Source organism: Solanum verrucosum, unplaced genomic scaffold, assembly GCF_900185275.1.
Source record: "Solanum verrucosum unplaced genomic scaffold, falcon-dt-bn FXZP01000287.1, whole genome shotgun sequence".
Lineage (NCBI taxonomy): Eukaryota > Viridiplantae > Streptophyta > Magnoliopsida > Solanales > Solanaceae > Solanum > Solanum verrucosum.
The window spans coordinates 2,820,730-2,848,130 of NW_026020292.1; the positions used below are offsets into that span (position 1 = coordinate 2,820,730).

The window sequence follows — 27,401 nt, forward strand, 5'->3', positions numbered from 1 at the left end:
TATATTATTTTCAAATAGCAAATATAACTTTGTTATGTTTCAAATTATCCGATTAACCGAACCGAAAAATTCCAAACCAAAAAGAGAAAAACCAAACCAAATTTATTTTGGTTCGAATTGGGTTACACTTCTTCAAAATCAAAAACCGAATGCACACCCCTAAATAGACCTAATGCTTTTTCGTCTGAACCTGCGCATTGCATAGCGAGAGTTTAGTGTGCATGAAGAAAGCACAAAGTTGTCTAAATGTTTCCAAGTAAAATATTTACTCAGAGATCAATGGTGTTTATACTAGTACATGACTATGAAATATGGATAATATGCACCAATATTACACGAGCCTAAAACCAGAAATGATACTTACTTATCGCGGCAACATCCCTCAAGGAAATAAATGAAAGCTAACCTATGGAGTATCCAAAAGCTTGTATAATACACGCGTCCAAAAGCATCAGACCCTCAGAGAATCGATTAATCAGCTTCCTAAACCCTGCAGGGAATAGGGCATCATCACCATATAACTTATACCCCTCCTTTCTTACCAGGTTGTTGGTTCTTATAATACGCAGAAGAAAGCACTCAAAACGGCAGGATTGTTTTGTTTGAATTACCATGACTCTGCCCTTCCAAGACCAATGAAACATCATATCATAATTCTGCAAAGAAATTGTTCGAACTCCCAGGATCTGGCCCTTTATTTACATTTTTCTTCTTGCTCCCTGCAGAAAGACCAAAATAATAGGTTATGGGGTAGACTAAATTTCTGGAAAAAGCAGCATGGAAAAAGACACAAACAAGGGGGAGTGGGGGACGGGTTGAGAGTAGTTTTTACTTTGTAGTGATTCACCAAGTACCTACCATTCTATAGTTAATAAGTCTACCAAATAATAACGTGAAGATATAAGATTTATTGCAAGACAAGAATGGCAGTTTTTTCGCTCCTTGCAACAGTTAAACTGAAGCAATTCCATGTTCTCAAACTCACAAAAAATAAATGACGCCCTAAAACATATTTCACTAATGTTAGGGATGCATCTATAAGTTTCACGTACTCTACTTCAGAGCAAGAACAGCAATGAAACAACAATACTGAAAATGACATTAGTCAATGAACTAATAATATATCACCTCAGACTATCCACTAACCAAACAGTAAAGACTCTAGAAAAGTTGTACTTGTGCCTTCACATTCCAATCCTTTAAATATTTATAGACAATCAGTATGAACAGTGTGAAATGGAGGTCTTATTTGAATACATTAATGAAACAATAATAATATCCATAATGGTTTCCCCAACCACCAGAACACAAGGAAGGTGGTACCAAATCTAAAAATTTGTAAGAAAATTCACATTATAAAGACTTCTTAAGATACTATTTTATTTGAAATAGAAAGAAAAAGGCATGATGAAACCAGATGAGCCAAGCTCAATAGTGTTAGCACAGATGAAACTCAACTAGTTCACAATAAAATGGCATGTATAAACACTTTGACAAGGGGGTCTATACAAAATCTTTGGGAAGTAAGCTCATTAATAATTGGGAATACAGGACCTTCGATCCCTGTACCGTGTATCTGCTACATTCAAATATGATTATGATATCCTTTGCCACACGTGAAAGAATAACTTCTCCATTCAGAGATGTGAAAGATTGTATACCTTTGGAAGATTTTGGTATATTATCATCAACATCCATCCCATCATTATCACTATCTTCAGCACTTGAATCATTCTTCGCACCATCCTCAGAATCTTGCACCAGCTCATTCAGATCCCACAACTAAATATGAGAAAGGATGAGTATAGCTATTAGTGGTCCAACTTCCTAAAATGCATGATCTTCTTGAGAATTTCAAAGGAACTACTGTAAGAGGTAACAGAGATATTTACGGACTTTCAGTAAATGGTCATGTGATGCACTTCCAAGATACTTTCTATCATGAGAAAAGGCTGCAACATGACAACGTACCACGTAAAAGGAAATTGTCAATATAAGTATGTATTATTGAAAGATGCATATCTAAGCAACGCTAACAAATAGAAATGTGAAGCATAGAAGTATAATATAGATGTCCAGCCCATACATTGGAACATATAAAGATTCAGCCATCAAAAATAGACTGCAAAATTTCAACTTAAAGTCATACCAAGACGTTCAACGGGGTATTCTGAATGCTCGCCAATTGGCTGAATAATCTTGTTCGGTAATATGCCAACCAGGCTACACCAAAAAGAACCATTAGTTCAAGGAAAATAGCTTTTCATTTGTCAAATGAAAAATATAGTCTTATACCACAGTAGAGAGTTCTCTCACCTGATAAGCCCATTCTCACACCCAGTTATTACTCGATCTTCGTCAAGCTTATCCAGAAGAAAAAGAACATATTTTTAATTTTCAATGTATGATTATCATGTGAATTCAGACTTCAATTATTGGTGAAAGAAAATTACAGTAGACACTCTTATCAACAAAAAATTATAATAGACACTTACTTTCAGTAATGCATCTATAGAGTTTGGTGATAGATCAACAAAGCGATCACTGAAAATGACAAGAAATGGAATATATTGGAATCAACTCCAGACAAAAAGTTCAAGAAGCAAAATGGAGAATAGGAGACATACCTGCAATCCTTGAAAAATCCCCATGAATACAGTAACAGAGTTCCAGATTGAGTACCACATATTACTTTTCTACCATTCTAATGACAAAAATGGAAACTATAAATCTTTTGTTTGTGAGAAGTTAACAGTTGTATGTATTAAGGGTACTTCCCACACAGTGGCAACAGTAAATCTAGTCAACCAAATGAGTTTGAAGCATGTCTAGAGAAAGTTTTTGTGGATTAAAATTGACCAGAAAATCTAAAGAAGAAACAATATAAGATGAGAAACAACTCTCTATAAAGAAGTCTTTGAAGCTCAACAAGAGAAAGGTGTAAAGGAAAAGAGCATCATATTACATGTAGAAGATTTATTACCTTCATAATTACCACAGAGAGCAGCTCCTCTTCAGAAAATTCAGAGCGAGTTTGGATCTGAAATTGAGATATAGAAAATGTATCAACTTTTATAGTGAAGAGAACTTGTGTCAAGATGATAGCTTTTTAGTTTAAGAGCAACCAAAACAAGCATACTACCTTGCTGCTCCTTAAATTGCATACAGAAAGTGACCCATCGCCACTACAGAGAAAAAGAAGATTAGCAGTTCAGATAATACACTGAGTTCTTAACTTATACCCCATGAGACTGAGCTGCTTAACCTGAGCCAGACTTAGCAGCACATGAACCCAAACGTAACAAAATAAAGAGAAAGTATATCATTTTCCTGACTTAAAAGACAACATTCTTAATTTTTGGTGGTTTAGAAGACAAATGCCGGAGTTTGGAAAAATGCAACACACTGGTAAAATAAATAATGGAGCACTTGAAAACATAAACCAGGGATAACCAATTCAAACAATCTAAATAAACTATGACTGAATTTCAAATGCATCAAGTAAACCCTAAATCAGGAACCCCTTTCACCTTTTGGGAATAGCATAGTAAAAAAATGTCCAGGATGATAGAGCAACAAAAACCAGTCCAAGAAACTGTCTAAAAATCAGATTAATGTACAGCAAAAATTGACTTGACAAAAGAACAAAAAGAGTCCTGATTTTCATTTCATCGCTTTAGAAAGATCAGTTGACGTGGTATCTTCAGAACCAATAGAAGATTACAAATTCATTCCTCCTCGCCTATAATTATAAATGCCGTGGTAATTAGTGTATTACTTTCCAATAATTCAAAATGTGACTAACTCAGCAAATCTACATACTTAAATTCAAAGGTAAAACCAGAAATAGAGTCACATATAGTCATTTCCTAGTAAGGCTGATGAGAAGTCAAACAAGATGGTAGTGCAGGGGATGAAAGTTTGAGTGTTTGTTCTCACCCTTTTCAGGAGATCTCACTTAAATAGTTACATTATACAGTCACCAAGGACATGCATGCTTTTGAGAGACGCAGGTTCAATTACGTACCTAGTTGCCAATAGTTTCATGGAATCAGCTGCAAAGGTAATGTCTGAAATGTATTCTTCATGTGCATTAAAAGAATGGGAGCATGAGCGTTGTCTGGTATCCCATACCTGCAAGATGGATCTTCCAAGATAAGTTGTTTGGAAAGGCTAACTAACACTTAATTAGATTCTATGGATATGGCGCTTGGCACAATGAAGCACACATGGCGTGATGGAGATGCCACTAATGGGATCAGTTTCATGGAATAAAAGTATCAACATCATAAAGGTTTAGCAGAATTTTAACATCACATGATTCAAGTTTCTGTTAGTCACAAAACCGTTAAAAGCAAAAAATTTACTGATTGCAATCTCAACATGGCATTCAAGAACCCCAATGAAGCCCTAAATTGTATTTTAAGTATTATTATGGAAAAAACACCAGTGGTTTTGTCCGTCTTCATAATCCATCCACAAAGTTATAGAAAATTGAAAAAGCAAGAGTGATCAACAATCCTCATGAACATGAAGGGGCAAATTTTTTAATGAAGAACATGAAGGAGCAATTTTCTAATGAAGAACATGAAGGGGCAAATTTTTTAATGAAGAACATGAAGGAGCAATTTTCTAATGAAGAACATGAAGGAGCAATTTTCTAATGAAGAACATGAAGGAGCAATATTAACACACTATCTATTGAGAAATAAGGAACTGAGGCTTGAACACTTCAATGTTTTGTTACTTCCTCATAATTCTTTTTTACAGAATAAGAAAATGTATGGTTCGATGGCACCAGATTTGCAAGGTTGCTGACAAAACAGAGTATATTATGATGATGGAATCCAGAAAATGCATAAGGCAGACCAACTTTTGCTACTTCCTTTTTTTTTTTTTTTAAATAACGGTGGTGTCCATTCAACCTTGTGCATAGTGTGCACCTCAAAACTGTTGCTACTTTCTACAATAGTGAATGAAGCAATCTAATATAGTGTAACGGGAAAAAAAACTATCAAGCATGGTACAATTTGAATGATAGAATGTTGACTATTTCACTAGTTACTTCAAAAATTCAAATTTGAAGATACAACCAAAAGGATTTATATCTTCTGATTCTCTAATTATCTAAGCCTTCTTTGGTCAGGAAACAAAAATGAATACACCAACTTTACCTTAATGCATCCTTCATCGTCTCCAGAAGCAATAGTTGACTCAGTCAAATTTACAATTCGATTAACAGCAGCCCTGAATCAAAGTGATACTTGTGTGAGATCATCAAAGAGCAATACTTTCAATAAATGCCTAAAACGAAGCTGTTTCACAAACACTTAATCTGTAGCACTCACCCATGGGAATTCTCCAGGCGAACAATTTCTGAGCCAGTCTCAATGTCTGTTGCAAGAATAGAACAATCTGGAGATCCCGTCACAATTGCTGCACATGTATTCGATTTAAGAAACAAATCAAATTAGCAATAAATCACTAAATTGAAGCAAGAAGAAAAAGAAAATAATGGAAATAATAGAATCAAAGAAAAATCTGGCTCAAGAGGACATAATCCCACAGATAGAAATCCTTGATCTTCTGTTTACTAAGTCAAGGTAGAGGAGAGCTCTCTAGTTCACTTTAGTATTGCTTCATGTACAACTTATAAAGGGTGCCAATTCCCACAAGAGTAAACACAGAAACTTAAATTCGAATTGCAAGCAACTAAAAGAGAACAGCAGGGTATGTTTGAATATATTACCACGGCCCTCGTGGATAAACCGGACAGTTCTACATGATTCGCTATGAGCTTTTACTTCCAACAACCTATAATTGAACAAAACAAATTGAACAATTCAGAATAACCCATTAACCAAAAACACCCAAAGATGAACTGAAAGAAGAAAAAAAGGGAAATTTATCAGTACTTCTGAGCCAGAGAATCAGCATTGTAACGGTACCTGCACGAGACAGATAAATTTCATAATTTTTTCTTTTGTTTAAAGCAGCCCAACACATCAGAGCCAATCAATCAATAAACTACAACTCCGAAAAAACAAAAAGAATACTTACAAGAGAAGGTCGCCGGTGATGAGTCCAGCAGCAACAAGATGATCGGATGGATGAAAATCAATGTCAAATGGAAGCTTTCCAAGGTCTATCTCCACGGCAGCCATACTTACCTGACAAGGGTTTAGGCTTCGGCTAGTGTAGGATTTTTCACGTCTTTGGTCTTAAACCCTACTTTAGGGACTTGTTTGGACGGGAGAAAACATTTTTTTTTTTGTTAGAGAAAGAAATATTTGTATAATACTTCCGCGTCGTTTGGTATCGGAATTAGTGATGCGGAATTTATTTTTATCAAGTGTTTTTTTTTTTTTACTCAAAGACATTGTCTCTATGGATCATTTATGTGCAAAAAGTTACATATTTGAGTTTGGTATACCAAACTTTGTACATGATCATCGAGATGAGACTAGTCTAGCCTACTCAACCCCTTTTATACAAGATTCAAGGAGGTTCATAAGCTATTTGGGCATATTTGGTATGTTTAACTCGAAAAGATGGTAAATTCCATCCATCCATGTTAATAAGCCCCCCTAATGTGTTTTGGAAGCTCAGCAAAAGAGTTGAACACTTGGGTTCCCGCAATACTATGACCCAAGTTTGCCAATCCATCAGTAGGTTGATTAGTTTTTCTATAGCTATGATTGATCTCGAACCCATGTTCTTCAACTAAACTCTGAATTTCTTTTATGAAATTGAAAATTCTTCAAGGAATTTTCCATTCTCTGTTTATGCATTTAACCAACAGTAAAGAGTTTGTTTCGCCCAGTTTAGTTCTAAAGCCATTATGTGCACACCATTTGAGTCCAAAAAGCATGTTTATTGCTTCTCACATAATATGTGTTTGGATTAAAACTTTACAAAAAAGCATATTTTCAATTATATTTTTGAATTATTATGAGATTTTCTATTTTATGTAATTGGTCAAGATAGATAACTTTTATGGCCTTCTAACTAGCTAGGAGAAGAATAATGTTGTTCATGTTTACTATTTTCTCACTTGAATGAATAATTGTCATCTTAATAAATTGATCACTTACAAAACATCAATTTTCAATTTGAAAAGATAGACCATCTACTTCTAAAATTAAAAAGACGGTAAGCGATATTAATAAACAATTTATGTTTACACATAAAAATTACAAGTTGTAGTTCTAGTGTGTATGCAATTTTATAAATTGTTCAACATACAAATAATTAGAAAACCATGTATGTATCAATAATAATATATTCAGTTAAGATTACAAATGTCATGTGGTGATTTATTTCTTTTTTCAATTAGTAAATGGTAAACAATTCAAATTTCAAATTGTGATTGATTTGTATTGGATTTAATTAGCAACAAATAACTCTCTCTAAATGATAAAATTTGTAAGCTATTTATTTAAATTAATTTACTAATACAAATATAAAGCATAAAATCAAGAAAATAAATAAAATGATTTAAAAAATTGAGGAATATTTTCGTCTTTACATAGATTAATCTCATGGTATTAAATCCTATGTATTACTAATATCACCACAGGGAAGGTATTAGTTATACACCCTATAATACCATGTAGGGTGTATAACTAATCCATTGAATAGTTATACATTTGCCCAAAATTCCTACCAAACATAGTACTAAATATATCATATATAAAACATGGAATATTTCTCCTAATACTCCATACCAAACGACCCCTTAAGGTCTGTTTGAAAAGTCATCAAGTAATTGAAATTGGTGTAATTATTACAGTAGTAATTACGTTGACTTGTTTGTTTGCCACAGTGTAATTACAAATGTACCATTTGATTGTGCAATTAAAAATATATTAATCAACAAACATATGTTCTTAACTTATATAACATAGAATATTAAACGTGTCATACTTTACTTAGTCTAGCAAAAATACAAGTTTAGCTTATAATTTAGCCTATACAAAACAGTTACCAAAACACAAACTACCAGTTAGTCTAGTAAAACACAAATTTAACCTTAACATCATTAAAAAACACTTGCTATACAAACAGTAGTGCCAAAACACAAGCTACTAGTTAGTCTAGCGAAAATATAAGATTAGCCTTAACATCATTAAAGGCACAAACATATACAAAACAATAGTACTAACAGTTTCATCATCCCATTCTTGAACTTTTGAATCATCTGTGCTTGTAGATGGTTTGTAGTAATTACATCTTTTTCCTTCCTAATTAAGTCAATTGGTGTTTTGGGAAGAATTGTAGGTTCACTAACACCAAATTTGTCACCTCTGAAGCTTATTACTTTACTTTCAATTAGTTCTTGTGAGTTCTGTCTCTTTCTCATACTTGTTAAATAAGTTTCTTCAGAAATTGTTCTTGGCTCTAGCCGAGAGTCTTCATCATCTTCCTCAGCTACTGAAATAAAACTACTAGAAACAACATGAAATTCAGGCTAACTTTCTTGTGTTGGTTGGGGGACGCTGCAGTTGATGTCTTCCTCAGAAGCTTCTTCATCATCAATCAAACCTCTTCTAGGCTGTCTCTTCTTTCCCCTACCAGTTTCTTTTCCATGCTTTGCGACTTGCTTTCGCTTAAATTTATTAATAATATCTTTTTACACACAGTATCTAAATAGGCTTTGCACCATGTTTTGGGAGGATACTTGTCTAGTAAACCCGTTTCAGCCTCCTCATCAACTTTCTGATATGTTGAATTTGGTCCTCAAACTCCTCTGAAAATGAGGACCATGTAGCCCACTATAACAATTTTTTCATCTCACCTTCACCCTATCGTTTGCACCAATTTACCTCAATATGTCTTGAACAATATTTTTAATGTGCTTCAGGTAAAATTGTCCTTACTGCATCAAGTAGCCCTTGAGTTTCAAATAAAAATAACTAAATTAATAAAATAATAGTATTAAATGATGGTAAATAAATTGCAACTTAGTAGTATAATATTACCTTCTGCATATTTGATATGAATGCCACTTCTTCATCATTCTGAAGTTCGAGTGAATGCTACAAATGTTGCATGAACCATGCCTAAGTCCTTTTAGTCTCTTTACTTACACCATCCAAACTAGAGGGTAGAAAGAGTTTATATTGTCCTGACCAACAACAACCAATACCTGTCCCTTGATTTTTCCTTTAAGGAATGCACCATCTAACCCAATGAATAGTCTTAACCCTGACTTAAAACCCAACTTTATTACCTTGAAACATATATACATCCAAAGAAATTTTCTCTTACCATTAGATAATGCCTCTTTAGACAAATTAATCACAATGTCAGACCCCTAAATTGCAACTTCTCAATTCAGTAGCATAACCCTCTAGTTTATTGTAAGAGTCTACAACGCTACCATCCAGAGTCTCTAGTAACTCCCCTTTAGCTCTCTTGCACTTTGCTTCACTTACATTTAAATGAAACATTGTACGTAAGTCAGCCTTCATTTCTTAGAATTTGTACTTAGGGTCACTTAGCAATTTCTCCTCAGAATACTGAGTTGTTGTTGAGTAATCCATTAAAGAGTTGTCATATGCTATCCCACACTCTATATGATCTACTAGTGTTTTGACACTAACACCATGAGTGGTCAGATCCCCAGAAATCAGATATATAAATGGACACTCTTCAACACTAACATCACACTTATGTCTCAATATTTTTTATCACTCTTCATCACAACCAATTCTACCTTCTTAGCCATATCATAAAATTTGCAGAAATATTTTGCTTCAGTTATGTCCTTGAAGGACATACCTTTAACAATCTTCTTATAATCTTGCAAACTATCAGTTATATTCTTCTTTTTTTAGTAACAAATTTTTTCAACTCATCAGTATCATAATCTGTACCACTAAACACCGTTTCATTTCACTTTCACTATAGTATGTGCCTTCATAAATAATTGGTAAAAGTAAAAATGAATTGTCTTGCATGACAATATTAGGTACATCAACAAATAATTCACAGTCATCAGTAGTAAACAAATGAATGGATTTATAATCATTAGAGATAAAAGATGATAATGTCCTAACTCCTTCATCACCTACTATTTCAAAATATTTTTCAGAAGGAGAAAGTACAATAAGTTGTTGCACACCAACAAAAGCTAACTTATTTGTGTATTCATTGACTAACTAAAAAAAAGATATAAGATCAAGTTCATACCCTCTTCAATAATGAACCCATCTTTTATCATAATGTGGTTCTGGACTGTTAAGCTCACCACCATGATGAAAGTATTTGGTAATTTCAACCATGTTAATAAATTAAAACAGAGTATATTACTACTAAATAAACTGTTAAGTAAATAAGTCACATTAGAAAAAAGGAATAAGTAAGTTAGTAAATCACATAAGTCAGTACATTAGGAAAAAGGAATAAGTAAGTTAGTAAGTCAAATTAGTAAGCTAAGTGAATTATGTAAGTCTGAAGGCATAAGGTTAGTTAGTTAGTAAGTACTCATATTAGGAAACGAGAAGAAAAAAATTGAAATGTAACAGTCAAAAGAAGTATTAACAGATAAGCTATGTGAATTATGTAAGTCTTAAAACATAAGGTTAGTTAGTTGGGAGAGTTGGCAAAATAGCCACTCTCCAAACTTAATTAAACATTAAGACAAAAGTCTTGAATAATTTGTGGTATAGCCACTATTAATGACATCATCCATGTGCCCTAATTGGCACAAACAAAAGACCTCACTAGGTTTCCATATCTCCACTATGGTCCCCCCTTCTTTTCCAACTAATTTGGAATAATATATATCTATTTACATTTTTTAAAAGTTATATTAAAAAACAAAGAAAAAAAACAAACGGGAAAGAAGAGAGCAACTCGTTTTTTCGGCCAAAATATCCATTTTCAAAGTAATATCATCATCATCCCCTACTCCATCTTCATTTTTACTCCATTTTATTTCAAAAACCGAGCTTCAAAATGATTTTTCCGCCATTTTAGAAATCTGAGAAATCTTCCATAATAATCATGTGATAACTCATTATGGATACATTTTAGTAGTTTAAAAGCATTAAAGATCTGTTTCGCCATTGCAGGAGCTGCATTTTGAACCACGATCTCATTCAGTTGCGTTTCTATATGGATGTTAGACTTCATCGATTGTTAACGACTGATATTGTAATCTATGATATATCTTTGTAGTCGATAATGGCAGTAGCTGAATTTGTTGTTGCTGGTGGTGATTATATGGGAGTATCGGAGGAGACTCCCAAAAGATGAAATTGGAAATCTTTTAGTAAGACAACAGTGCCCATTGCGTTGCGTCGCAATGGTTCATATGACGATATGATTGCAAGCGTAATTGAGGCTGGTGAGTTAACTTGCGAGCCAAATGACTTGGTGATTAGCTATCAAATGAATAAGAGGGGAAAAATACATCCCACATTCCTAAAAAATGATAGGCACGTGAGCTTGTATATGTTAGATATTGGTATTGATGGCTCTAGGCCTACATTAAGGATAAACGTCAATGTGAGGCCTCCAATTGAACCAACAAATTCATTTAACGGTGACAATAATTCGATTGGAAATGAAAGATTGGGTGATCATTCAAATGAGAGCTTGGGTGATAATTCAAATGAGAGCTTGGGTGATCATTCAATGAATATACATGATGATCCAACTAATGTGGAAAATCAGTCGGTAGATGCGGAAGATCCCGAACCCGAATATTGTGAAATGCAGGTACAAAAGGAATTGGGATCACAATCCAATCATTCCTTCTCCGGTGGAACTAATTTATGTATAAACCAAACTTTAAGTAACAATAATGAGTTGCAATTGTTATTAGCCGAAGCGGCGGCAAAAAAGTCTTTTGATTTTGCTACTGTGAAGAGTTGTACTAAATACTTAAAGGTGAAATGTGTATCTCGCAATTGTGCATGGATGTTGCGAGGGAAGAAATATGAGTGTTCGGATAGATTTCGTATCTATAAGTACATTGGCGAACATAGTTGTGACGTTGAACATGCCAACAATAGCCATAGAAAAATTTCAATCAAAGTGATTGCTTCACTTTGTGTAAATATGTATCATGATGGCAAGGGTCCAATTGTTAAAGAAATTCAAAGAGTTATGTTTAATTCTATTCATTGTAGTCTAAGCTATTGGAAATGTTGGAAGGGTGGTGTGGTTGCTAAGGAAATAGTCCGAGGGACAACGGAGAACGAATATTCATGCTTACCGACTTTTACTTACATGTTTGAGACACTTAATGTTGGTTCTAGTTATTGTCTCATGGTAAAAGAGGATAGTCATAAGTTCATGTATTATTTCTTGGCCTTTGTTGCTTGCATTAAGGGATTTGCCCACATGAGAAAGGTAATTGCGGTTGATGGCACTCATTTACATGGTAAATACGAGGGCGTGTTGTTGAGCGTTGTTGCACAAGATACGGAGAATCATATTTATCCGATTGCCTTTTGTATCGTGGACAAAGAGAATGATGCATCTTGGACATTCTTCTTGGAGAAATTGAAGGAGATTGTGGTCGATGAACCAAATTTGTGTTTTATCTCCAATAGACACAAGAGTATCACCAACGGTATTGTGAACGTTTACAATCATGCTCACCACAGATATTGTATGAGGCGCCTCGGTAAAAATATTCGCGTAAATCATCATTGTGGAGATTACCTTTATCTTTACTACAATGCGGCAAAGGCTTTTTCTTTGGAGAAGTTTGACAATCATTTTGTAGAATTCAAGAACAAATGCTCCGCGGTAGCCGTCATCCTTGAGCATGATATTGATTTTGAGAAGTGGAGCAGGGCATATTTTCATGGCAATAGATATGATGTGATGACCACAAATATCACTGAGTCACTCAATTGTATGTTGATAGACGAAAGAGAGTATCCCGTGACATCTATATTTAATTCGATTGCTAAGAGGTTTGGTGAATTGTTTAGGGAGAGGCATGCATATATCCTCAGATCAATAGGTAATCAAATGGTACCGGCTGTGGAAAAAATTGCAAGAAAAAAAATGATAGAGGGCGACTCCTTGTATGTGGAGAATATAACCGGGGGCGACAATCAATTTATCGTGTTCGGTGCGGGTGTTACTGCCTATATGGACCTACTGAAAAAGTCATGTTCATGTAGGGAATATGACTTGATCAAGATACCTTGTGCTCACGCGATGGCCGTTTTGCGATCAAAGCATGTCAATGAGTATGGTATGAGCATCTATGAGTACTCTTCGCCTTTGTATTAAGTTGAAGCGTACCTTCTTGCATACATGAATTCTATTAATGTTGTCCCTCTCGAGTCGAAATGGTGTATTCCAGAATTGCTTAATGTGAACATTCTTCCGCCTCTTATCGATACCATGCTTGGAAGAAAAAAAAGAAAATGTATCAAAGGCATCAATGAGAATTTCAAGAGCAAGAGAAGGAACAAATGTTCAATTTGTAAGAGAATCGGACACATGAGAACTACATGTGTGAACAACAATAAATCTTAAACAAGCTTGATTGAATTTGATTTTGTAATGAAGCTGCTGTTTGTTTTTTGCTACTGTAATCAAGCTTTTGTTTTTTTTTTTTGCTACTGTAACCAAGCAACTATCAACATTTTCGTCAATTTATTGTCATCTATTATCGTAGTTACTCATGATCTAATATAGATCAATAAAAAGATGACATACATTTTGTACACTGTCTATTAAGTTGTGTATTATTAATACATGAAAATTATTGGTATTTGTAATGGAATGATTCTAATGCATGAACTAGAATATGACTAAGAATTAGAATTAGAATGAATTAGAATTAGAATAAATTAGAATGATATTAGAATTATAAATACCAATAATTTTTAATGCACCAAATCAAACAATGCTTAAGAAATATTACCATTAAAAAAAGTGGCATATACACTCTACCAAACGAATCCTTAATGAATTGTCAAAAATATAGATGTTACCATTAAAAAAAGTGGCATATACACTTTTTTAACCATTAAAATATAGATGTTACCATTAAACGAATCCTTATTTGCATATACACTTTTGTTACCGCTGTAAAATTTGTATATGTAAATATGTATTGGTTGTCAAAATATATAGACCTCTTAAAAAATCGATGCATATCTGTGTGTGTGGTGTGTGTATGATCATTGAGATTTACACTCTAACATTAGTAAGGTATATTCGGGTTTATGTCTATGTTAAAGCATTGTTGATATTGCATGTACTAGAATATGACACTTATATATAGACCAAAACTAGTAGGATTTAAAAAATACAACAATTAATTAATAATAAATAATATTTTTGAAATTTATCCAATTAAATAAGTTTAAACAAGTCATATGATCATTTAAGAGTCCACATAAATTGGGTGTGGTGATTAGAGGTGTATGAGGAAGAGGTGTAGTTATACAATCAACATTCTTATAACAATGTTTGAGAAACCATAAGTATATTGTTATAAGAATGTTGATTGTATAACTACACCTCTTCCTCATACACCTCTAATCACCACACCCAATTTATGTGGACTCTTAAATGATCATATGACTTGTTTAAACTTATTTAATTGGATAAATTTCAAAAATATTATTTATTATTAATTAATTGTTGTCTTTTTTAAATCCTACTAGTTTTGGTTTATATATAAGTGTCATATTCTAGTACCTGCAGTATCGACAATGCTTTAACATAGACATAAACCCAAATATACCTTACTAATGTCAGATTATAAATCTCAATGATCATACACACACCACACACATAGATATGCATCGATTGTTTAAGAGGTCTATATATTTTGACAACCAGTACATATTTACATATACAAATTTTACAACGGTAACAAAAGTTCAAATTCCACTTTTTCAACGGTAACATCTGCTTATTTTTTAGTATAAAAGGAAGGAAATTCCTCATAAACAACTCAAAAACCTCCATTTTTACAATGTCTCAAACATCTCAAACATCCAAAGCAAAAAAGTCTTACAATTGTCATTGTGGTAATCCAGCTACGTTGAAGACGTCACACATCGATACAAATCCAGGTCAACAATTCTTTAATTGTGCAGTTGGCATATGATCATTTTTTAGGTGGCTTGAAAATGAATCATCAACGAGTAGCCCATCAAATTTTCAAGGCGTTGTCAAATTTGAATTATTAACAAGCTATGAAAATCCGAAGAAAATAGGGATCTGCTAATGACTTTCTTAAAAGAGGCCGAAGAGCAGAGGAATCACTTCAAAGTGTTGCTAAAAGATGTTGAAATATATAGAGATCAACTAAAAGAAAGGTTGATTTTGGCAGAAGAAAAAGAAAAATGCCTAAAAGCTATATTGTGTGGTTTATTTTTGGTGTTTGCTTTTTGGAAATGTGTAACAAGTGTGTAACATGAATGTAGTGTTGAATAAATAAAGTATTTATCTCTATTTATTGCATTGTTATATCTTTTATTTTTGATTGATAATGTTATAGATCAATGATAACAATTTATAGTATTAGACATACAAGTTTATTAAGACATAGATTAATAAGAAATCTAAAAACCCTTCATAATAAAATATGTACTGTCCAATGTACACTTTTGTCATCAAAAACAGCAATTGTCAAAAACCAATGTACTGTCCAATGTACTTTAACCATGTTCTTAAAAATCAACTTATCAAAAACCTATTGTCTTCAAACCAGGGAAAACCCAACTATCACAAAAATCAATTGTCATAAAAAATGAACAACTTCAAAAATTGTCTTAAAACACCAGGAAATAACCATCACAAAAATCACAACTGCCCTTACTCATCACCACCAACCTCATCATTAAGCTCCATCACAATGCCCATCACGTCTATTTCTTTTTCCACTTCTGCCACATCAGTGGCAAAGCCCCCTTCTTCCAACTTTTCCTTTTCTGCATTCTCTGTTATCTTCTCCTCTTCTTTCTCTTCTTCTCCACTTGCTTCATTTTCTTCTCTTCCAGATTCTCCTCTTCACCTTCTTCTTCTTTCTTTTCTTCTAGTTTCTCCTCTTCTTTTTCTTCATCGTTCTCTTCAATTTTCTCTTCTTCTTTTTCTGTCATCTTCTCCTCATCTTGTTGTTTCTCTTCTTCTTTCATCTCCTCTTCCTTCATCGCTTCATCAACTTCTTCAGCAAAGTATGCATCAACTGCAACAAGATCTTCATCGACTACAGCTAATGGAAGGATATTGTCATCAACTGTTGGTGAAGAAAAGTTGTCATCATCTACTGCAAGATCAGTGGCTAAGCATTAATACAAATACATTATTTTACATAATTAATATATAAATTTATCTACCTTTTTTTTTCTTTTTCTTTTCATTTCTTCTCAATTTCTCCTCTTGTACAAAATCAATAATTTCCACCATTGATTGCTCGAGAGATGCAACACGCTCACACAGACTTTCATCTTTAGACGTACTTGGTACAGAATTCTCACAAGGTTGATTAGGATTGTGATCATTTGAATACTCATCCTCCACATTACCTACTACAGAAGTGAGGATAATGACACCTTTCAAACTGGCCTTTAAGCATCAATGATTATGTCCTTCACTTCGTCCGTATATGGCTTTAATGTTGCCATATAATTTTGTTTGGTCTCACGGACAGTAGGTATGATGTATGGATGCACAACCTAAAAAATAAACATAAATAGTACAAGACCTTCACTAATTTACAAATATTGCTAGATAATAATAAATAAGTTTATAACTTTGTACTTCTCCCTTTGTACTTAAATGGATCACCTTCGACAATATTATCGCTATTTGCCGTGTGCCATCTAAGTAAACAGGGAATTGGTAGAGGAGAATCCAAGGACTTCTTTGCATAAATACCAAGATGAGGAAAAGCCTCATATATCCAAACCTGAAATTAATAAAATAACAAATAAATAAACAGAGACTATGAAATACTATATAAATATATAAGAGTTTAATATTAATCAAGTCCCTAATTGATAAAAATTACCAGAAATGCCCAGGGGAAGCCATACAAAGCATACAATGCATTCCCTCTTTCCTTGTACACTTCACTTTGTTTCTTCAAATTAATTTTGTTCTTCAAATTAAATACTTCAGTGTTAAATCAAAACACTCTTTACCCCACGGATAACTCTTGAAATAATCTAAATCATCGACCATTTTAATGTGGTTTGAATCCACAATCTTAGATCGATCGTCGACAAGCAACATTGAGTGGACGAACCAAACTAGAGAGCACTTCACTTCTGCTCCTTATTCAATCTGGTACCCTTAATCAAACTCAATAACTTTGAACCACTGATATTCTTATTCCTGGTTACTTTATAGTAAAATTTCTCACCTTTCTGAAGCACTTTTTTCATTTTTGCATCATGGGGATATGCTGAGCAATTAAGCCTTGTAATCAATGCAAACTCTTTTAAGCCAAAATAAGCAGGCTTATCATTCACACAAAACCACATCTCATGCAAATTTTTTTAATCAGTTTTGACACGACACAACAACATGTAATGGACCATCTGTCCATTGAACTTGTAATATTCTGGGATATGCCTTAAATGACCAAAACAAGTACCTTTAAAGTCATTATAAATTTTTTCTTGAAGTAAAATATTTCTAAAATCTTGAAAAAGAGTCATTCTTGCTCTAACAGAAATTTTCACTGGAAAAGATTCTAACTCATCCATCCATGTAGTGAGATTATAGGACTTACCAGAGATTTCTCTTGCACAAGTTGGCAAGGACAGAGGATCATCATCCTCATCTTCAATATCTCGGCTATCTCTACTAGTCTCCTCGTCTCCATTGTCACTGTTCTCTTCACTAGACTCAACCTCATCAATAGCTTGGGCAATACTGTCCTCATAGTTATCGATTTCATCCATCGTATCAGAATCCGAGTCATACTTGGGTTCTTCAACTATAACTTTTTCTTTTTTGAACATCTTGAAACTTGTTCAGCCTTTCTTTTCTTGTTTTTACAAGGCTTAGGAACAAATTTTTTAACAATTCCACCTATAGTTTTAGCCATAAATAGAGTAAACCTACAATAAAATATGAAAAATAAATAACAGATATAATAGAAATCAACAATGCGAGTGACATAAAACGCCACTAAAAGAGGGCAATGAAAAATACTGCACTTTGACTTCGTGTAACAACACATGTAATGAGAAAAAACAAGACCAGCAAAAGCAAACAAATACAATGGAGAAAAACAACAATCCACAACAAAAGCCAAAATTTAAAAATCAACAGGCGAGATAAACATAAATTATTTTTTAAAAAATAAGCAACCAAATAGGGTCAAATATTTATACTCAAACAAAAACGTCATTAGAGACCACTAATATTCATGGAATACGGCGAATTTTTTTTTATCCTAAACAAGAACATGAAGAAAAACCGTCCAGAAAAAGGGTTCATTTAATCATAACACTACTATAACAAAATAAACAAACGGCTAAAAATTACCGAAAAACATCATTAAAGAAGAATCAACTTACCAAAGATGAAAGCTTTGAACTTGGAGAAGAAGCTTTAAAAAAACAGATGACGATTTGAGAGGGTTTAGGACGATGAAAATAGAGAAAAGTTTGTATAAGTTAATGGAAGAGAAGTGTATGGGGAAGAGTAGAGTATGATTAGACTAGAAGAGAAGTGTATGGGGAAGATGAAGATGAAAAGCGGGACATTGCACTTGGAGAAGAAGAAACGTCGCCTCGATTTTCATAAATAATTAATATTTTAAAAAATGTATTGGGATTATAATATATTTTTGTAGTGTTATATTTTTTTCCCAAGTTTTAAAAATTATAAATAAGCCCTTGACCCCACATTCACAAATATACCCCAAGTTTTAAAAAAGCCAAACATACCCTTGACCCCACACTTTTTCCTTCTTAAAAAGCCCAACCCTAAAAAATAAAGCAAAAATACATTAGATGGCTATAGAGTGAATTAAGTTTTAAAGGTATCCCCAATGCCAATTCTTCTCTAGTTAGTTAGTTAGTAAGTACTCATATTAGGAAACAAGAAGAAAAAATGAAAACTAATAATAAAAAAAAAGTAAGTCACATTAGTTAGTACTCACATTAGGTATAAAGGAGAAAAAAAAGTGACAATCAAACAAGGTAAATTTAAGTTTGTTCAAGTCACATTACATAGTTAGTAAGTTTGAATTTTTTTTTAAAAATAATATGTCAAAGGGAGCATTTAACAGATAAGACAAGTGAATTATTTAAGTCTTAAAACACAAGGTTAGTTAGTTAGTTAGTAAGTACTCACATTAGTAAGTTAGTATGTCATATTGACATTAGTAAGCATAAGTAAGTCAGTCAGTCATATTAGTAAGCAAAAGTAAATCTTAAACGATTTAACAAGTCACATTACATAAGTTAGTATTCACATTAGGAGTAAAGGAGAAAAAAATATGACAGTCAAACAAGGTAAAATTAAGCCTGTTCAAGTCACGTTAAATAGTTAGTAAGTTTAGAGAAAAAAGAAAACATGAAAAGTGACATGTCAAAGGAAGCATTTAACAGATAAGCCAAGTGAATTATTTAAGTCTTAAAGCATAAGGTTAGTTAGTTAGTTAGTAAGTACTCACATTAGTAAGTTAGTAAGTCATAATAGTAAGCATAAGTAAATCTTAAAGGATTTAACAAGTCACATTACATAAGTTAGTACTTACATTAGAAATAAAGGAGAGAAAAAATAAAAAAGTGACTGTCAAACAAGGTAAATTTAAGCATGTTCAAGTCACATTACATAGTAAGTTTGAAAAAAATATGAAAAGTGACATGTCAAAGGAAGCATTTAACCGATAAGCCAGGTGAACTATTTAAGTCTTAAAGCATAAGGTTATTTAGTTAGTTAGTAAGTACTCACATTAGTAAGTTAGTAAGTCACATTAGTAAGCATACGTAAGTAAATAAGTCACACTAGTAAGCATAAGTAAATCTGAAAGGATTTAACAAGTCACATTACATTAGTTAGTACTCATATAAGGAAGAAAGGAGAAAAAATAAAAAGTGATGGTCAAACATGAAAGATTTAAGTCTGTTAAGTATTTGGGTTAATTACACTATACTAATTAATTAACTAAGTAAAATAAGATTAAACAAGTGGTCCCTGTTAAGTTTTGAGCTAATTACACAATACTAATTAACATATAAGTTATGTAAATTAAAATTAAACAAGAGGTCCTACCTAACTTTACAAAATGTCAATAATATCAACTATAAGTTATATACTTGTCTAGTTCTTATGGACCTACCTAACTTTAAAGAATGACAATAAATAATCATAAATAATAGGGGAATACGAAGCCAAAATGACGACTTTTTTCTTTCAAAATACATAAAGGACCACTAAATTTTTTTATACCAAAACAGACAACTTGCTATTGAAGCAGCTAGATCCTTTCTCAATTTTAAAAAACCATTAATTGCATCTTAAACTCAATCATTTCATTTTTTTTTAAAATATTCTTTCTTTACAAATCGTTTGGCAGCAATTTCTTTCAAAAAAATAAAAATAATTTATGCGTTTGTTTTCTTCCCAATTGTAACACGTTTTTTTGGTTAATAGTCAAACTTTAAATCTTTTTTTCTTATATAAAATTCGTTCTCTGTAATAATATTACAATATATTATAGTCAATTTTTTTGGTAACACTATTTTTTATGTTATATTATATTTTAATATTCTCAATGATAACAATTTTCTATTTTAATAATTAAAAAACAAATCAAACAACGTAAGAAGAAATTTAACTATATATGAAGCAAATTATTCAACATAAGGGAAAATGAGAGACTTTTTGGATAATTAAATTAATGGCATGAAGCCAAGTAACATAAGGGAATTTTTCCAACTGATAAAAATTTTGTGGGACAAAAGGAAAATAATGATTAATGCACTAATAATAACAAAACAGACAGGTAGTTTCTTCTAAAGAAGCTTATATTATATTTTGCCCACGTAGTAAGAAACATACGTTTATTTTTTGCATTTCATTTTATGTGACATAAAATGATCAAACATAAAAACTAAAAAAATGCTTTCTAAAATTAAGAAAATGATAAAATTATGATTTAAATATATATATCAATATTTCTTGTTACAAACCTATGACATTAAGGACAATTGAATTAGGCCTACATGAAATCATGAATATCCAAGTTTATAATGTCCTAAGTTCGTTTTTTGTTCAAAGAAAAATATCATTTTTTCCTTTAAAAAATGGTATCAAATATTAATAGAAAGTTTTTATTACTTCATAACTAGAATACATAACGTTATGTCTTACTCAACTAAACAAACAAATAAATAAAAATTAAGTATATCACTTCACTACAAAAAAACTGGTAAATTGTGGCAGATTTTTTGACAATTTGTGACGGTTTCTGACTGCGACAAAAAAAATTGCGGCAATTTTTGAAAATGCCACAATTACTGTTGCCACGAGCATAATTGTGGCGTTTTTATGAAACCTCCACGACGATCGCCACAAAATGAATTGTGAATTTGTGGGGGGTTTTATGGATAATGAGTGGCGGTTTATGACCTCTACAAAATGATATCAATATTTCAAAAAATACATCCGTGGGAGTTTATAAACCTCCACAATATGATATCAATGTTTCAAAAAAAAAAATTGCGGGAGTTTATAAACCCCCGCAATATAATTCCAATGCTCCAAAATAATATATTGTTGGGGTCTATAGTACCCCCACAATATAATTTCAATTCTTGAATGTGGGGATTTACAAACGCTACAATATGATATGAATGTTTTTAAAAAAAAAATAGTAGTGGCAGTTTAATTTCGCCACAATATTTTTGTTGCTGAATTTTTTTATTAGCAATTTAATCATAGAAATAAATAAATTTAAAAAGTAATTAGTGGCAGTTTATATTCATCAAATATCAGAATGTTTTTGCTGGAAAAAAAATTATATTTAAAATCAAATTACAGGATTAATAAAACAATAACATGAATCAAATTTCATAAAAAATAACTAGAGTGACAAACATTACAAATTACAAATGAAGTGTTGCATCATGCCAGCAGCCTCCCAAACATCACCTCTTCGAGTCTAACTACATCAACAATAAAGACATAAGAAAGGAGGAGAATCATAGTCTAGATACTCTAAAAATAAGATAAACAAACATAAGCAAAAGAACCTCCAAAGAGTAGGAGAAATGGAGATTTAAATCAATATACTAATCGACATTCCTTCCTTTTATTTTTACTCCATTGAGTTTTGGTCCAAGGTTTATCAGAATAGATATTGTAAGTTACGTTGATAAAAAAGTAGAATGATAAGCAAGCACAAATCAATTGTAACAACAACCATACTTGTCAATTTATGTTATAAGCTCAAATTGCTTAGCAAAAATCTTAGTACTTGGTCTAGAGAAGTTGTTGGAAATGCGTTTGATCAGGCGTAGTGAAGACCAAGACCTCTTACATAATAGCTCAGGCTAAGATTTGGGAAGAGAAGCATCACTACTTAGAAGAACAAGACCGATCTTACATAATAGCTCAGGCTAAGATTTGGGAAGAGAAGCTTCACTACCTAGAAGAACAAGACCTCTTACATAATAGCGAGGTTTGTTGGGAAGAGCTTCATAAAGGAAAAGTCGAGAACATTAGATGGATCACTGCTAAAAAAACAGTGAATACCGACCTACAAATACCGACTTCCGGAGGTCACTTTTATAACTAATTTTGATCAGTCTAACTAATTTTGACTAAATTTCAACAACTAAATCCACCAACTAAACCACATTATTTATTTGAACTTATTTAAATAACTAACAACTTTTTAACTCTAACTAGTTTTGACTTAATTTCAACAGCTAAATTCACCAACTAAACCACATTATTAATTTTAACTTATTTAAATAACTTAACAACTTTTTAACTTTAACTAGTTTAATTTTGACTTAATTCCAACAACTAAATCCACCAATTAAACCACATTATTTATTTGAACTTATTTAAACAACTTAACAACTTTTTATGTCTAACTAGTTTTGACTTAATTCCAACAACTAAATTCATCAACTACACCACATTATTTATTTGAATTTATTTAAACAACTTAACAACTTTTTAACTTTAACTAGTTTAATTTTGACTTAATTCCACCAACTAAACCACATTATTTATTTGAACTTATTTAAACAACTTAAAAACTTTTTAAATCTAACTAGTTTTGACTTAATTCCAACAACTAAATCCACCAACTAAACCACATTATTTATTTTTACTAATTTAAACAACTTACAACTTTTAACTTTAACTAGTTTAATTTTGACTTAATTCCAACAACTAAATCCAACAACTAAACCACATTATTTATTTGAACTTATTTAAACAACTTTTTAAGTCTAACTAGTTTTGACTTAATTCCAACAACTAAATCCACCAACTAAACCACATTATTTATTTTAACTTATTTAAACAACTTAACAACTTTTTAACTTTAACTAGTTTAATTTTGACTTAATTCCAACAACAAAATCTACCAACTAAACAAGTCAAAACTAAATTTAAAGTTAAGTGTCAACAATAGATGGACAAAAATTGATCTTGCAAGAAAATCAATTTTGTCATCAATAGGATCAACTAGTGTTGGTACTTATGCTTAACAAACACATTATTCCTAAATTAAAGCTTAATTTCAACACTAGATGGACACAATTTGATCATGCAGCAAAATCAATTTTGTCATCAATAGGATCACCTAGTGTTGGTACTTATGCTTAACAAATATATTATTTCTAAAATTTAAAGCTAAGTGTTAACACTAGATGGACACAAATCGATCTTACAAGAAAATCAATTTTGTCATCAATAGGATCAACTAGTGTTGGTACTTATGCTTAAGAAACACATTATTCCTAAATTAAAGCTTAATATCAACACTAGATGGACACAAATCGATCTTGCAAGAAAATCAATTTTGTCATCAATAGGATCAACTAGTGTTGGTACTTATGCTTAAGAAACACATTATTCCTAAATTAAAGCTCAGTATCAACACTAGATGGACACAAATCGATCTTGCAAGAAAATCAATTTTGTCATCAATAGGAACAACTAGTGTTGGTACTTATGCTTAACAAATATATTATTTCTAAATTAAATCTAACTGTCAACACTAGATGGACACAAATTGATCTTGCAAGAAAATCAATTTTGTCATCAATAGGATCAACTAATGTTGGTACTTATGCTAAACAAACACTCGATGGACACAAACAAATTATCATAAAATTAAAGCTAAGTATCAATACTAGATGGACACAAACACATTATAGAAAACAATTGTACTTGAACTTTAGAAATTTAGAAGCACCAAACCTTATCTCCTACTTTGATGAAAGAAGCAGTATAGTCTTGTATCAACATTTTTAGATGTTGAGCTTCCTCAGTTGCCTAGCACGAAAAGAAATAATTTAAAATTTCTTTAGTGTCATTATAGAGAGATTTCAGTCATTATTAACAGTTGACAATTAGTAAACACCTAATTCCTTCATCTATTCAAGATTTCCGACTTTTGAAAGCATCACTTGGAAATTAGAATGCAACTCATTTGTGTTTGACGATCTGTTGTTAGAGAAGTAATTGATTTTACCAGATTTTCTTGTTTATGAGCTACATAATGTGTATTTTATCTTCTCAAATAGATTTCATACATAGCACTTGCATCTTTTTCTCTTTGGTGGACTCTTATGGTTTCTCCTTTTCCACTATTGTTTGTATATCTTTTATTAGAATCTTTGTCCATTTTGTACTTTTTTCTTATAATGAAGTTGTCTTAACCCCACACCACTCCACAAAATTATTAGAAACTTGGTCTTGTAAAAGCTTAATCTTTATATGTTGGATATAACACTAAAAAGTAAAAACTACCTCCTCTATCGAAACATCTAGTGTTGGCCTCAATATTTTAGTGCTGGCCTCAATATTTGTTAGTCTTAAGACTATATTCAAAGGTAGTTTCTAAGTATAGGCACCCCAATACTTACACTAACAATAATTTCCAAACATTTGTTCTTGCTGGTGAGCTATCTCTCATGTCAGCTATCTCTGCTGGCCAACTGGTTAAAAGTCACATGAAATATAATAGATCTATCAAAGATATTTCCCAAGTAATATCTTCCTCTTAGTGACTATGAAGATTAATAATAATTGGTGACTGCATAAAAATTATAAATACATTTCAAACAAAAAGAACGGTGACAGAAATAAATTGTTACGTACGCTAAAAAAATTGCATCATGAAACTAACATTTTATTTTTCAATTACTTTTTTGCAAGTATAATAAAAATGAAACTCCTAATCATCATAATTTTTTTTTTTGTTCAAATAGGATAATTATATTAATTGTGCTTCATAACAAAGAAAAAGTAGAATAGTAAAGGATCAAATGATTAACATTGACAATACATTTACCTACATTATTTATACAAACCAAAATTTAAAAAAATTCTAGCAAAGTAGCTAAGTTACTAATACAAGTCAATTTTTTTAAAAAAATAATCTCTAATTATGCTTCATTTTTTCCTCTTCTATCATCTTCATTTGCAATTAGATCCGCCACCATATTTTTCTCCATATGTCAAACTCTTCATAATACGCAATCTATTGAATAAAAAAAATATTATATACTGATTTAAAATAATTATATCAAAAGAAACAAAAAAATTAAATTATATGTAATATATTTGTACATGATTTTATCAATAGTACTAACAATACTACATAATAATCATTTCTTGAAATCTAACAAATATTATTATCAAACTATATTATATTTGGAAAACTGACTATTAGAAAGAATAATTGCATACTTACAATACATCATTGTTAAGAATTACAAAGTCATTTTTTAAAAATCATACTTGCTTGATGAATGATAATACAAACATAAAAAAAATATATAAAAAAAAAAGCATGTCTAAGTACATAGAAATAAAAAGAAAGAGTTGAGAATGAAATATCTCTTACATTCGTGTACTTCTTTTTTGTTACATGTTAGTTAATTCACAAACAAATATGATAAAGAAGAGAAATAATAATTTTGTATGTGAATCCTCATAAACTAAATATGAATTTATATAGACAAAATTTATGTTTGGAGGTTATAGACATAAAAATTATGAAAGTTATGAATATTATTAAAAGTAAAAATTGAAGAGGGGTAAGTCATGGGTAATATAGCTGATCTCCTTGTGAATAAATTAAAAAAATAAAGAGAAAAATACTTAAAATATAAAAAAAATTATTATCATTTCATGATAGAAGTGAGACAAACAAATAAAAAAAGAATGTGGAGAGTTTTTGTTGTAAATGTTCTTCCATTAATAAAATATTTATTTGTAATAAATTAAGTAATTTACTTTTACAATACAATAATTAATTTGAATTTTAAAAAAAAAAGCCAAAAAGAGGAAAAAAAGATAAATTATGTTTCTTCTTTATTATAAGTGAGACAAACAAATAAAAAAAAGAATGTAAAGAATTTTTGTTGTAAATGTTCCTTCATTAATAAATTATTTATTTGTAATAAATTTAGTAATTTATTTTTACAATATAATAATTACATTTTTTTTTAAAAAGCCAAAAAATAGAGAAAAAAGATAAATGCAAATGGAGGCCATAGAGAGGTGCCACATCACCTTGTCTATGTTTCTCCTTTATATATATATATATATATATATATATATATATATATATATATATATAGTGTTCAGATCTACAAATAAGATCTTAATCATTCAAATGTGCATTTAGATTCAGACGTCTTAATCTTAATGAATACAAATGAGGCTAAAGTGTTAAAGTTATTATGAATGTTTATTGATTTCATAAAAAGTGCAAAATAGGATCTAAATTTGTGACTACATGATTGTTGATTGTTTAGGGTCAAATTTGTTAAAATATTATTTCATACAGTGATAATATTATATAAAATAAACATTTTATGTCGATTTTAAATCACCGTAATACAAATTACATAAGTCATTTATCAATAGCAAAAAAATTATGATTGTTAATTATAAGCCGTCATTATATGTGAAATAAATCGCCAGGATCATTCTGTTCATTTGTAGTGCAAAATCCCCCACAAGAATATCGCCACAACAAGAATAATTTTGGGGAGGTTGAAACACATGCTACAAATTGAATTTATAGTGGGAGTCTTTTACAATCTCCACACTTAAACCGCCATAAAAAGAATTATTTTGCGGAGGTTGGCACAAACACCACAAATTGAATTTATAGAGGAGGACTTTTGCAACCTCCACACTTAAACCGCCATAAAATGAATTATTTTACAGAGGTTAGCACAAACGCCACA

General features: G+C 31.4%; 2 protein-coding genes across 2 annotated transcripts; one reads left to right on the forward strand and one right to left on the reverse strand.

Moving 5' to 3' along the window:
- Positions 1-283: 283 nt before the first annotated feature.
- LOC125834603 (WD repeat-containing protein 55) lies at positions 284-6,282 on the reverse strand. The gene is made up of 15 exons (XM_049513741.1): positions 6,061-6,282; positions 5,916-5,948; positions 5,750-5,814; positions 5,349-5,436; positions 5,175-5,247; positions 4,028-4,134; positions 3,143-3,185; positions 2,984-3,040; positions 2,628-2,704; positions 2,496-2,544; positions 2,317-2,363; positions 2,150-2,223; positions 1,897-1,952; positions 1,662-1,782; positions 284-719 (listed from the first exon to the last, which is right to left on the reverse strand). Exons 1-15 carry the CDS (start codon positions 6,162-6,164, stop codon positions 649-651), a joined length of 1,065 nt encoding a protein of 354 aa, XP_049369698.1. The 5' UTR covers positions 6,165-6,282; the 3' UTR covers positions 284-648.
- Positions 6,283-11,328: 5,046 nt separating this feature from the next.
- On the forward strand, positions 11,329-13,260 carry LOC125834531 (uncharacterized). Its single transcript, XM_049513660.1, has one exon. It carries the CDS (start codon positions 11,329-11,331, stop codon positions 13,258-13,260), a length of 1,932 nt encoding a protein of 643 aa, XP_049369617.1.
- The last annotated feature ends 14,141 nt before the right edge of the window (positions 13,261-27,401 follow it).

Coding starts and splice junctions, on each gene's coding strand:
- LOC125834603 (XM_049513741.1), bottom strand. CDS start 6,164: ATGGCTGCCGTGGAGATAGACCTTGGAAAGCTTCCATTTGACATTGAT. Junction 5,949..6,060: donor ATCACCGGCGACCTTCTCTT/GTAAGTATTCTT, acceptor TGTCTCGTGCAG/GTACCGTTACAATGCTGATT. Junction 3,186..4,027: donor ATGAAACTATTGGCAACTAG/GTACGTAATTGA, acceptor TTTTCTCTGTAG/TGGCGATGGGTCACTTTCTG.
- LOC125834531 (XM_049513660.1), top strand. CDS start 11,329: ATGATTGCAAGCGTAATTGAGGCTGGTGAGTTAACTTGCGAGCCAAAT.